Genomic DNA, 13873 nt, shown 5'->3' on the forward strand with positions numbered 1-13873 from the left:
AGCAAAGTGGATGACTAAACTGCTCTATACCCTCAAGATTGTTCTTTTGTCAGGCCAGATCAAAGAGCAGTTTCCCAAAGCCGAGGTTGTGACTAAAAGTCAAATCAGCAAGTTAGAACGGTTTGCTGTGTTCACAGTCGCTGTTTATGTCCCATGGTGGATTGTTTGCCCCGTTCCAGCAAGTGCGCCACTGAATGACTTGAATTTGGTCGAAATCTTGGCTGAATTTGCCCCATATGACGCCACAATAGTTGACAAAGCACGTGTGGCACTCGGTAGACACACTTGGTACCTAACTGAGGAGTTGGCCCCACTGGCTTTATTCTCGTCCCACGTACAAGAAAGGACAAAAGAGGAGATGAGGGAGGCCCTTCTTTGCCATGAAGGCACTGAAGTTACTAAGAGAGTGCGGCTCAATCATGGGGGCTATGAAAAGCCATATCTTCCCCCTGTCCCAGAAAGTGGCACTGCCCTGGTGGACCTAATTGGGCCTTATTCAAGCCGGTTCTTCACCATTTTAGGCATGCCCTATCAGTTTCTCCACAGTCCAGCCAGTGAATGGGCGGATCATGACAACTACCTGAACATGAAACGGGTTGTGGACAAGCTTCAGGTCGTTAATGAGGCTGCAGAGCATAGTGTAAAACTTTACCATGACTTTCTTAATGTTGCCAGGGATGAGGAGCGCTTTCAAGAAGTCCTTCAAGTAGTTGAAAATGACAGACTTCGCATTCCTAATCAGTGCAAACGATCATCTGTTTCCGAACAGAAATCATGGTTTCTTGCTCTAGAGAAATAATACCTTGTGAATATATGATAAAACCCCTTAATGTACCATGAGAGAATAAGAATGATTAACTTTTTTGTGTTAGTAATAACAGCTTTTAATTAAGACAGGCAAATGATTTGTGTTAATATCCCTTATGATGGTTGTGTAATCTCATATATAGGCGCGTGTGCCGTATAAGCAAAATCGCTATTTTTCAAATTGCTAGTGCTCACTCAAATATGCATGAATCTTCAAAAAATTGCACGTGGGTATTTTTTTTGTCAATATGCAACACCAAAATTTTGAACAGCATTGTAGGACAAAGTTGGGGTAACTGTCACACCCTAATGCACATCAACCTCTCCTCCGACATTGTCCCACCCCCTTCCATTACTTTAGGTCCCAACACACTCCAGGTTGTAGATTCCATTAAGCTCCTCGGCGTCACCATAGGCAACAAACTAAATTGGAAACCACACGTCAGTGAAGTTGTCAAATCCTCCAGTTTCCGTTTCCACCTCCTCCGCCGACTCAAGTCCCTTGGAGTTCCTGCACCCGAGCTCCTCAGTGTTTACTCAACATTCATACTTCCCAAGCTCACCTATGCCTCCCCTATCTGGTCTTCCTCCCTAAATGCCATACAATGTAAACACCTAGAAAAAGTGCAAAAGAGGGCATGCAAGATTATTCTCTCCCCTTCCTAATCCACATATCAAGAAGTGCTCAACACACTGACCCTTTCGACTCTCACTGACCATCACCACGACCTCATCTGCAAATTTGGTAAGAAGCTTTTGCACCATCCACCGGCTCCTACTACCACCTGAGATCCCTAGCCCGAGAATTGCTGTTCGACACCACAACCGCATCCAGCCCATACGTGCACGAACTGATCGCTATAAGAACAGCCCAGTCCCAACCATTGTAAAAATTATCAATAACTTGTAATAAGCCAGTGTATTCACTCCCAGTAAATCCTACTTCTTGCACTGTCACTATGTTGAAATGCCCTGTAGTTTGAGCTTTTCCCCATCTAGTAGTTACATATCTTATTTATATCACTTATGTTACTTGTATATTATTTGTAAATCGAAACCCACTCCCCAATTATAATTTCAGCCTTCTGGCTGCTATGCTCTTTTAATAAACCGTTAATTATTATTATTATTATTATTATTTATTTAACAGTAAACCAAAGACTTACCTTGGTAGTTAGGTCCAGCATGGCCACTGTGAACACTTGGTGGCCCTTGAGCATACATGGGGTCATAGTGACCTTCAGGAGGGGCTATAAAGTCTTGGAGGTCTGGGGGCATGGCAGCCATGTCCCCTTGCCACATAGAGCCATCCTCACGGAACAAGGAATTGGTAAGCTCCATGCTCAGCCGCTTCTTGTAGTCCTGGGGTTTATCCTCCGACATGCGGAACAGCACGGCTGCCGCATATGTGGCTGAAACAACAATAGGAAACTTGAAATATGTAAAAGGATAATAAAGAGTACAACTTTTTTAGTGGAGCTGGGAAAGAACATGAAAAAAGGCACATCTGAACACTGTATGCATGTTCTTTTTAGAGTGAAAATTTTAAGTACAGGTTGAACCTTTCTAACCCAACACCCTCGGGACCAGACCACTGAGACCACAAAGAATTTTCTGAACCACGGAGAGAACAAATAACAAATGTATCTGCACTATTTTACTCAATCTTCATGGTCACAATTGTTGTTTACATTGAGTTAAGTGTTGTTCACCGGAAATTGTAAATGATTTCCTTTTACTTCTCAACTTATACTTCACACTACAGTGAGTTCTGCTATAACGCGTGTTTTGATAACGCGAATTTGCTCTAACGCGATTTATGAATTCGGAACGATATTTGTATAACGCGAACGCTTGTTTGCTATAACGCGATTTTTGCTTACTATTTCTCCAATTTTGTGGTATTAACTGTGAATATGGTAAAGAAGAATACCTCCAAAAAGCGTTCTGATGATAGAATTCCCGGTGATTATCGTAAAAGAAAGGATATAACACTTGAAGAGAAGCTCGATGTTATCAACCTCAAAATCACCCTTCTCCCCCATCAAGTTACATTCATATTTTTTCAAGGTAAAGTGTTAAATTTACTGTATGATTTCATTATTAGATATGAATGTAACATTTATTTAGACTGTGCTATCCTTTGTGTTAGGCTAACTACTAAATTTTTTCGATTTCGAGTAATCTGCACCTAACCCTATTTTCTCCATAAGCCCTGTTATTTCTATTACGCGATTTTCTATAACACGATATTTTACAAGAACAAAATTATCGCGTTATAGCAGAACTACCTGTATTCCAAGATGAGAGAAAAGTTCCCAAGTGCTGTGTCTACCCCAAAGAAGATGAAGATATCCATCAGTCTGGGTACTAAGTAAGGAGTCTTGCGGAGTTTTGATGTTGGTAGCCTGTGGTGGACATTAGTGTTGCTCTAGGTCTCACTCCCACCACAATGAGACTCCTGTTGCTACAAGATGTGTAAAATGTCTTCTCTCTCTCTCTCTCTTTTTTTTTTTTTTTTTAAATGTATAGTGTCTCTGATACGTATAGAATGATTTTTGTCAGTTGAAACTTTTCCCCAGAACCTAACCCCCTTATTTCTATTGATTCTTGAGAAAAATTGCTCTGCTTATCATTGCTTCACAAAGTCACGTTTTCAAGGAACTTGACCCAATGTTTGTGGACATTCGGTACTGACCACATGCACCGACAGAACTGAACAAAACTAAACTAAAAATATAATAACAAGGATCTGAGTTTAAAGCACACTACCAAGACAAGGAGGGGACTCACCAACACCTTCATTGCGTGAATGGAGGAGCTCAGTGAGGGGAGCTGTAGCACCCTCTTGCTCAATCATCTCGGCGCCCTCCTTGTCTGCTGCCAGCTCACACAGCACCCCGGCTGCTACACGTTCAATGTTCTCTATGTCATTGTACAGTAACTGGAAACATACATATAGTTATAGTACAGAATATACAGCATCCGTAAGAACATGTAAGAACACTACATACAATCTTCAAAGCTAAAAAATATTTATAAATACAGTACAGTTATGTGGTATCATATAATGTACAGTAAGTCCTCGTTTAACGTTGTCCCAGACAACATTCCTTCGTTATAACATCGCTACTCTTTACATACTTATGATTCCGACAACGTCCCGACCGATTTATTATAATGTTGTCACCCAACATGGAATACTTTGTATGGCACATCACCCTCTCATCTTGGCGCAATACGCTCTTTTGCGGAGCGTCACAGCGTCCCCAGTCTTTGTTAGGCTTCCACAGTGTATGTGCATGCTTAGGTGTTTTTGCTACAAATAATGTACTGTAACCATTCGAAATGGTTTCCAAGCGCCCATCAAGTGTTAGTGATGCTAGTGTTGTGAAGAATCAATGCAAGACCATTAGCCTTGCTACGAAAATGGAGAAGAACCCCAGTCAGAGCAGGAAGGGAAGCCCCCCGCTGGGTCTCAGTGACTCGGCACCCTCCTCCTCTCCACTACCTATCACACATTCGCTCCACCTTGCCCATCAGTGAGTACAATACCAAATGATTTAGTTCATTTATCTTTTTGGATGTATAATATAAAAAAATTCCATTGAATTTATGTATATGTCATGTATTTTATAGGGCAAAGGGAGGCTGGGGAACGTAACTAGCGTATTTTATCTATTTCTTATAGGGAAAATGGACGAGTTGACGGTTCTGGGCAAACAAGAAATACACTCTGTCATGTCCATAGAGTAATACGGTATATATAATTTGTAAAAAAAAGATTAAAGTCCTGCTATAATAATCGAGATAAGTTTATTTCCCTAGAAACGGGGCCACCATTTGCAATGACGTCACCAGTTTCAAACTCATCGCTGCAGTCGGAGGTAGTAGAAAGGGTGGCCTCCTCAGACCCAAATGCCACGTTAAGATAAGTTTTAAGGGTGTTGTATTATGGTCTAAGTCATGGACATTTAGTAAGTGAAGAAATGTGCCGTGAAGAGCAGCTTCAAACATGGGTTGGATGGATATATGAGCGATAAGGGTTGGGTGTAAATGGGACTCCCCAATATGGGCCATTGAATTAGTTAATGTGCTGAGTAATATTTATATACTCAAAATAGTATTACTGTTACACAGTAAAGCACAATTAATAATCTAATAATATTTATTTACTGAGCCAACCAGCAGATAAGTTTGGACAACTACAGCTGGCCATCTCCTGCTGGGAAGCACTCCCAACCAGTGACGTCACAACCAATCACAGAGCTTCTTGCAGTCACGTGAATTTTTAGCAAATTTAACCCTTAATTTTGAGACCTTTTGGCCCACTTTACTTAAAAACATCATTACCATAGTGAATTTAAGCGTTTTCTTTACCCATTGACCTGCCATCTTACGAAAAAATTCCGACTGTTAACTCGTCCACTCATTCCTTTAACGTTGTTACCGTTATCGTTGCATTTTTCAAGAACGTAACCACGACGTTAAGCAAGGACTTACTGTACTGTATCTGAAAATAGTAATTGCAAACATACAAAATATTTAAGTACTGTATATACTCGTGTATAGTTCGAGTTTTTGAGACCAAATTTTTAGGCAAAAAATTGGGGGTCATCCTATACATGCATAATAGTTTTGTTAGGTTGAACCTGTGCATGATGGGAAGGGCGAGGAGCAACTTTTAGCTTCAAACATGAAAAATATTTACCATTTACTGCCAGTAAACAATGGAAACGTAAAATATGTACCAATTAGTAATGAAAAGTTGTGCAGTTCCTTCAGCAAATGAAGCTCACCAACTTACAATAGGCTAAATTACCTTACAACGTGCTAACTTGTCATATCATATCATATCATATACGGTATCACAGTTCTCATTGATCTACAAAAAATACCGGTAATAAAAACCTTTTCGATATTTCACACTTAATATAATACCCGGTAATCTACTTCAACCTACTATTGTTTACAACGACGCATGACGCACCACCAGCTGTTGTGTATCAGCTAGACGGTACACGTGTTTTTCAAATCGTTTTCAGTTAAAAAACTGTTACATCACATGTATATTGTGCCTGAATGAATATATTCTCAGAAATAAATAGTAGTTTTGCTGAAACGTGATGTATTTTAATGTAAAATAAGATAAAATACATGATGAAAACAAAAGATTTTACCTAACCTTCCGATGTTCAAGAGAAGTTACTCGTTTTTTTAATAGTTTTTGGTTAAAATGCTGTTATATTACAATGGTATTCTATTCATACTGTGCTTGATATAATGCATTCACGGAAATGTAATATTTTTGCTGAAATGATGTTCATATTACAGTAGAAAGTGGGATAAAATCATGACGAAAACAATGACTTTCGCTTTCTTTCGTTCAAAAGATGTTACCGTAATTGCTTTTCGAATGGTTTTCAGTTAAAAAACTGTTGTATTACAATAATATTCTATCCTAATTGACTTGAATAAATACTATGATACCATATTTCTGAATATTTTCATTAAAATCCATCCAAATCATTTTCCTTGTCATCGTCTGCAGCACCAAACAGCTTCTCCCAGTCCTCTCCTTGAACAGGGCGAGAGGGTACGTGTTTTTCGAATCGTTTTCAGTTAAAAAACTGTTACATCACATGTATATTTTACCTAAACTGTGCCTGAATGAATATATTCTCGGAAATAAATAGTAGTTTTGTTGAAACGTGATGTATTTCAATGTAAAATAGGATAAAATACATGACGAAAACAAAAGATTTTACCTAACCTTCCGATGTTCTTGAGATGTTACTCGTTTTTTAATAGTTTTTGGTTAAAATACTGTTATATTACAATGATATTCTATTCATGCTGTGCTTGATATAATACATTCACGGAAATGTAATATTTTTGCTGAAATTACGTACGTATTACAGTGGAAAGTGGGATAAAATCGTGACGAAAACAATGACTTTCGCTTTCTTTCGTTCAAAAGATGTTACCGTAATCGCTTTTCGAATGGTTTAGTTAAAAAACTGTTGTATTACAATTGACTTGAATAAATACTTGAATGGGAATATACAATATTTTTGTTGAAACTACCCTCGTTTCAGTGTAAAGTATCGTAATAATAAATGGTAAACAATTTGCCTTCGGCACTCGGTGTTTCAGGCACGGCAAGCCTCAGTTTATAGGACGTAGAGTGTTTTTACTGAAGGTTTTTTTGTTCCATTACCCTCAAAAACGTGGGTCGACCTATAAACGAAGAATATCATAAATTAACGATTTCTTGGTCAAAAAATCAGGGTCGACCTATAAACGAGGGGGGGTTATAGACGAGTATATACGGTACATCACATGCAACTTCTAGATATATCAACATAAAAATTAATAACTCAGGTCATATCATGGGCCAGGTATATATGCCCGGGTATGTCCTTCATTGTAACCAATTCCAGAACACATACTAACATTCCTTACATGAACACCTGTCTGAGGGTGTTTTCACACCAAGGCCAGAACGGACATCTTTAGAACCAAATTGCTCGAACTTGAGTCAAGTTAACAACACATATCTCTCACTATAGTAATCTCCCCATTAACCAGAACTCTCCTATACTGTACCTGTACAAAGATGGGAATGACATTGAGTCCTCTGATTATGGCACGGTTGTGTGACTCACGCGCCAGAATGTGTAAGGCACCGACCGTTCCCTCCACAATCTCCTCCATGCGCACCCCATCAGCATATGCCCCAATGCTGCCAGAACCACCGCTTGCCACAGATGACCGTTGCTAAATAGAAAGGAAAAAATAATACATGCAGAGGTTAAATAAAAATGGAAGACATTTATCCAAGTTTCTTATAAGCTGTGATGGGCCACACAAATGACTGCTGCTATTAAGTTATAAAATGATTTATAAATATATTGATTAACTATAATACTGTACAAGACATCTTCCATGCTTCACTTATGTCCAAGCCACGTTATGTTCAGTCACTGTGAACTGGTAAAAGGTTTCTTGTTTTTCCTTTGGAGTCCCTCAGTGTTGGGGTGTTCAGGAACTTAACCCCCATCGTAAATCGAGGTTTACCTGTATACCTAATACGAGTGTAGCCGGGCAATTTTGCTAATAATAAACAATGGAGTTCTATTTAGAGATTACAAATGAAATCTTTTATAGAAATACATCAAGAGTGCCAAAGTTCAGCTGGTAATGCTCAGACACTTTCAACCCAAGACAAGTTCATTCCCAAATTGGACATGGTTCCTGGGAAGTGCACGGAGATGGTCAACTGTGAAGTTAAGGTTCAAAGTACTGTACTGTACCTATCTTTAATTATTTCAAGGGTCATTAATTAACACTAATTACTCAAATTTTTATTAAATGAGCCCAGATCTTTAACCAGCATGTCACGTAGTACCTTTATATGAAATATGAAAAAAATCCATGGTATGACCCAAGCGCTGAGAGACAAGGTAATTAGGTCAGGCATATTTCTGAAGTCAAAGGACATTTTTTGGAAGGTCAAAACTAACGTGTTTATATAGTAAAGACAGTCTATATTTTTAAGATAAAGTGTGTAAAGGTGATTTAAAACTTATGGGCACAGCGTAATTGACTTTTTAAATATTTCATAATACCAGTACAGTACTGTACTTAGATAATATTTATCACCTATGGGACAGGGTGAGCAGGTCTTAACTTTTAGTTTTAAGAGCAAAAACTGAGCAACTCTTGTTCACCTATGTAAGATGGTCCCTGCAGGTTCTTAGATTTAAAGTACAGTATGAGAAAACTGGCTGACAAATAATGCCTTACCCTCTGAGTGTCCTGGAAAGCTCTAATAAGTAGCTGCACCAGCCTAGGAATAGCACCTGACTCCCTCAGTGGTGCATGGTTGGCAGGGCAGAGCGCCAGGTTACGGATGAGGCCAATCACAGCCTTCACCAAGGGCCAGCGGGACGGTGGGTGGAGAAGGTTTACGATGATGGGGATGCCATTCTTTAAACGAGCCGCATTCTGGGCTACTTCTGCCTCTGGGTGCCGTGCAGTTAGGTGACGCAGGGCACACACCTGTTAACACAACATATAAAGTAAGATAACTTGTAAAATACAGTATATCTGCTGGCTGTAAGTAGTGTAAATCTATTATTGTTACCTTAAAACAAAGAAAATTTCATAGAATTTATGCAAACCAATATTCAAGGCAATTGTAGAGTACACTCTAGTCTTATGGCTGCTGAATCACACACTAGGTGTTACAGCTATTGTAACATACACACTAGTATTTATTGTTGCAACATACACAGTAGTATCTTACTGGTGGTTACAACACATATTAGCATCTATTGGTTGGTAAACAACACACTAGTCCTGTTTTGTATACAGTACTGTATATGGGTACTGTAACATACAAAATAGTATTTATGGCTGTATAAACATATTCTTTACACCAAGAAATGTATAAACTTAAAAAAAGTGAACAAAAGAAAGTTAAACAAGATGGCATTACTCACAGCTGGCTCAGTAATTTCCTCCCTTTCTCCAGCATTGTAGATGGTGGCCACAAGGGCCTCCACACCACCAACCTGGCACACGGTTATCTTGTTCCTCTGGTTGTTACACGTCAAGTTAGAGAGGATGCCGGCAGCGCACGTCACCACGTTGATGTCACTGGCACGTAGCAAGTGCACCAAGTTTTGCAAAAGCTGGTCCATGCTGTCCTGCAATGATTACGTATTTAATAATTAACATCTAAAATTTAGACTAATTAAAAAGTGGTTATGTTAAATATGAATGTACAGTGACATCTTTACTATTATACAGTATTGGTGACCACATTCCCCATCTGGCTACAATACAATCCCTGGGACCATAACTCAAAAAACTTATGGAAAACATTGATTATAGAAATCATTCGTAATCTTGCTGTCATATATCTACACCCCATGGTAGTTAAATCCCTCCAGGTCACAACAAAGTCTGAGACAATATAACTCAAACTAATAATAGAAAATTCTGATTAACAAACCAATTTATAATTCTCTTGTAATATATCTACAAGCAAAGTCTGGTTAAAATCCCTTGCTACAGACATACACTATTTTAGTATGAGAAGTAGGGGATAAATACACAGAGGTATAGTATATATTTTTCTTCTACAGATATACAAAGAACAAATCAGTAGGGATTGTTCAAGACCTTCCTGTCCATTTAATATAACTGTACCTCCATGTACAGCATAATGAAAACATTGATTTTTTTTACTTTTCAAATCCTTTTCCAACTCTGCTGTAACATCAAGTGACAGGAATCAAGAGAAACTACAAACTATCTCTTCCTTCTGTGTAATCTATTCATTCTGTGTTGTAATATATGTTTTGTTAACTAAGGTGTTTCCATTGTAAAAGGCCCAAGAATCTGGTTGATTCTTGTTGCTTCATACAGTCTAGTGTCAACATCAGCATGTCATCATTTATTTTTATTTTACTCTGAAAAAAAAACAACAACTGAGAAACAATAAAACTCTTAACAGTACAAGTTCACTCATACAGTTGGTGCACATGACTAATATTTGCAGTGTAAGAAAGGCTATTAAGTGCAAAGAGGTAGTTCTGTATAAGCTCTTTCATTCAGTAAACACAGTACGGTATATACATTTTTAAATGCAGTACAGTATCAGAAAGGTTATAAACTAAGTGCCCAGAGGCAGTTCTGTGCTGGTTTACAAATTTGTTTAATACGTACGACTTTAGTTGCAGCATCAGAAAGATTACGCAGTGTCCAGAGGCAGTTCTGTACGAGGCGAGTTGACTGATGTGTGAGGTGCATGGCCAAGGCCTGCATGCCCCCAGACTCTACAATGGCGGGTTTGTTGCTGGAGCACACGGACAAAACTGTTGAAAGAAAAAATCGAAGTTAAATTTTTTTTCTCAAATATTATGACCTTTATTTAGCTTTTTAATCATCTTAATCCTCTCCTCCTTTTGTGTGGGCAGGATAAATGTGTGCAAAAAACTTATGAGGGAAATAATAGAAAAGAGTGATGCAAGGCAACTACTGTACACAAGGTGAAAAGAACAGTACAGGTACTAAGATAGACTCAAGAGAAACTCACAACCACAATAAAATTGGCATTATGATGTTAGGATAGGTTAGGTTTGACTTAGTTTAGGTCAGTACAAGTTTAGCTCATTTTGATTGGGCTAGATTCAATTAGATTAGGGTAGGTTTACTTAGTGGTTCAGTTTGATATGGTATGGGTTTGGTTAAGTAAGGTTTAGTGAAATTTGGTTCGGCTAAGATTGGTTAGCTTGGGTCTAAAAATAAATTGAGGTACTTCATTTTTTAGTCTTCTGAACCAAAGGTACAATGATAAAATGATATGAATCTGTTGCACTATTCTTACCCTTCAGAACTCTTGAGGTGGTCCACAGAAGCTTTTCATATGTGTAGGAACGTAGGATCCGCACCAACTCCTGTGGTCCCTGAGAGGCTAGGATAATAAGCTTAGATTCTTGATTGCCATATGCCAAAATCTGCAGACAGTCAGTAACAATAGCCAAAAACTTGACATTGTTACGCTGGAGGAGGGCAACCATCTTCTGAAGCCCACCTGCCATGCGCACGGCAGTTTTTGAACCTTCTTGGTGAAGCAGCAGATTGTGCAGTGTTGTGATGGCATAAAACAGTACAGATTCCACTGGTGAGCTGCAGGATAGTGTCAGAAAATTTTTCTAAAAATCATTCAGCACAAATAAGCATCAACAAAACTAAATTTGCATCAGTAAACAAGTTTTAATATAATCATTAATGAATATTTAAGTTTCTCCTAAACTCAAAATGACATACAGGATGTTGCAACTCCTCAAGTCACCCTTAAACATGTCCAGTTGTTCAGGCTGGTTGAAGACATACAGGGTACAGTATATGTCTCTACACGTAAGTGGCAGGTTATAGTGACAAACGAGTGATGAACTTTATCGTACCTGAGAAGTTTGACCAGGGCAGGGATGCCGCCTGACTTAAAGATTGCCAGTAGACCCTGACGGTGATGAGACAAGTTGTGCAGAGCTCCCACTGTCACTCGGGTGGTCTCCAAGTCATTTGAATTGGAGAGGGCACGGACGAGAGCTGCCACCATCTGCTGCGAGTTCATGATTGCGTGACGAGAAGCCTCCTTCTTACTGAGACGGTGCACCATCATGGCTGCCTGGGACACCACGACTTGGTCCTCATCGTTCAATAACTTGATCAACTCGGGGATGGCGCGTGTGGCTAGGTCAGCGTCGTCCTGTGGATGTGCAAGTTGTCAGGCATGAAGATATCAGGGGAACCACACTAGAACAGGGCAGGCTAGGAGGCAAATGATAAACCTTATAAGTACAGTAGCTAAAACAACTACCTGTGCAGGTGGGGGTTGATATGCTCTGAAATTTTACGTGTGACTAGTGACAGCCCTCATATGCCAAAAATTATCGTCCATGGTCTCATATTGTTTCCCACAAAGTATGCACAGATAGTTGTTTTAGTTACTGTACATAGATCTGGGAAGGTGCCCAAATGAGTGAAGAGAGAAAAGAATGTCATGTAATTCTCCCATTACGAATGCCTGGCTACGCCTGGCAACGGGAGCGGGTAAGGGGAGTGAGTGACTGCTAGTTAGTGCTCCTCACTGCCATATTTCACTGGATTTACTGTTATTATTAGTGTTTATTGATAGAATGGTGTTTAATAGGGATTAATCATGGCATTGTAGCTAGGTTAACTCGTCATTGTAACCACCTGGGGCAAGCTGTGAGGTGTTATGGTTTTTTCAACACCTATTTTCGAGTACAGTAGATATATTGTACGTAACTTTCTTCATTAATTTTTACTCAGTTACGTGCACATACCATCCTAAATATATATATCTTGTATTGTGAAAAAAGTAAAGAAATAATTGTCCTAAGGGCAAACACATAGCAGGAGGAGAGCGCAGAGTATAGCTGGTGGGGAGCAGGGCTGGATTAAGCTTAATAGGGGCCTGAGGTACAGATCAACTTGGGGCCCCCTACCCTCAAGGTATATATAAATAACAAGAACAAAATATACCCAAATTTATCAGTGATTTCATCAATATTAAGCTTCTACAAAATAACACATTTAATGTTCATAAGAGACAGAAAATTGAGACGTTGCTAGGACATCGTTGAACGAAGTTCATGTTTTATACGCTTCAACTTCGAGAATGTTTGGATTTGGGGGCCCCTTAGAGTCGGGGGGCCTGAGGCCAGTGCCTCAAGTGCCTCATGGTTAATCCGGCACTGGTGGGGAGCATTGCTAGGGAAACAGCGTCCCAGCTGATCTTAATTACTGTTGGAGCAGGGATATGTATGCAAATGACGACTGTGTTAAACCTTCATTTGGCTTTTATTTACTGGTTTGGCAATAGCCTTTCTTGTTGTAACTTATTTATTGGTATTATTCCTATTTATTCCTCACATTTCCTGGTATTGTATATATTATTTTAATAAAACTATGGCTGTGAGGTGTTATGGTTGTTTTAAAACTCATATTTTCAGGTAAATATACATAACTTTGTTTATTAATTTTTACTCAGTTACATGCACACACCATCCTACACACATATTGTGAAAAAAAATCAGTATTACACCACAATTACCAAAATTGTTCATGTTGGGTTGGTTAGAATGAAAGAAATTCTGTAAGTTTGATCTACATATCAACCCAGCTGGGGCTCAGATTCCATTCGCTCTAGAGATAGTAATTTTAATGAGGAAAAAAATATCGTATGGCAACTCAATCAACCCAACTTTAATAACAAAGCATGGAGTTGACTTGAGGGTAGACTCTCGCATTTTTTTTTTACATTTCAATACATTTTGTTGTCTTGTTTCTGATTATTTGTGAGAGGATTTTCCCATTATTATATATGTATGTGTGTGTGTGTGTGTGTGTGTGTGTGTGTGTGTGTGTGTGTGTGTATCTGTGTGTGTGTGTGTGTGTGTGTGTGTGTGTGTGTGTGTGTGTGTGTGTGTGTGTGTGTGTATCTGTGTGTGTGTGTGTATCTGTG

At 39.0% G+C, this 13873-nt stretch overlaps 1 protein-coding gene across 2 annotated transcripts in view; it reads right to left on the minus strand.

The window, feature by feature from the left end:
- LOC121871220 (armadillo segment polarity protein-like) overlaps positions 1-13873 on the minus strand; it is a 43061-nt gene that overhangs the window by 5547 nt on the left and 23641 nt on the right. For both annotated transcript variants that reach the window (XM_042373412.1, XM_042373413.1), the window contains exons 5-12: positions 11787-12091; positions 11207-11508; positions 10546-10694; positions 9315-9521; positions 8617-8871; positions 7417-7587; positions 3601-3751; positions 1974-2219 (exon numbers count right to left, since the gene is read on the minus strand). In XM_042373412.1, the coding sequence (XP_042229346.1) occupies positions 1974-2219; positions 3601-3751; positions 7417-7587; positions 8617-8871; positions 9315-9521; positions 10546-10694; positions 11207-11508; positions 11787-12091 (1786 nt within the window). The remainder of the gene's footprint in view (positions 1-1973; positions 2220-3600; positions 3752-7416; positions 7588-8616; positions 8872-9314; positions 9522-10545; positions 10695-11206; positions 11509-11786; positions 12092-13873) is intronic.

This window comes from Homarus americanus, unplaced genomic scaffold (genome assembly GCF_018991925.1).
Source record: "Homarus americanus isolate GMGI-L3 unplaced genomic scaffold, GMGI_Hamer_2.0 scaffold40565, whole genome shotgun sequence".
In the NCBI taxonomy this organism is placed as follows: domain Eukaryota; kingdom Metazoa; phylum Arthropoda; class Malacostraca; order Decapoda; family Nephropidae; genus Homarus; species Homarus americanus.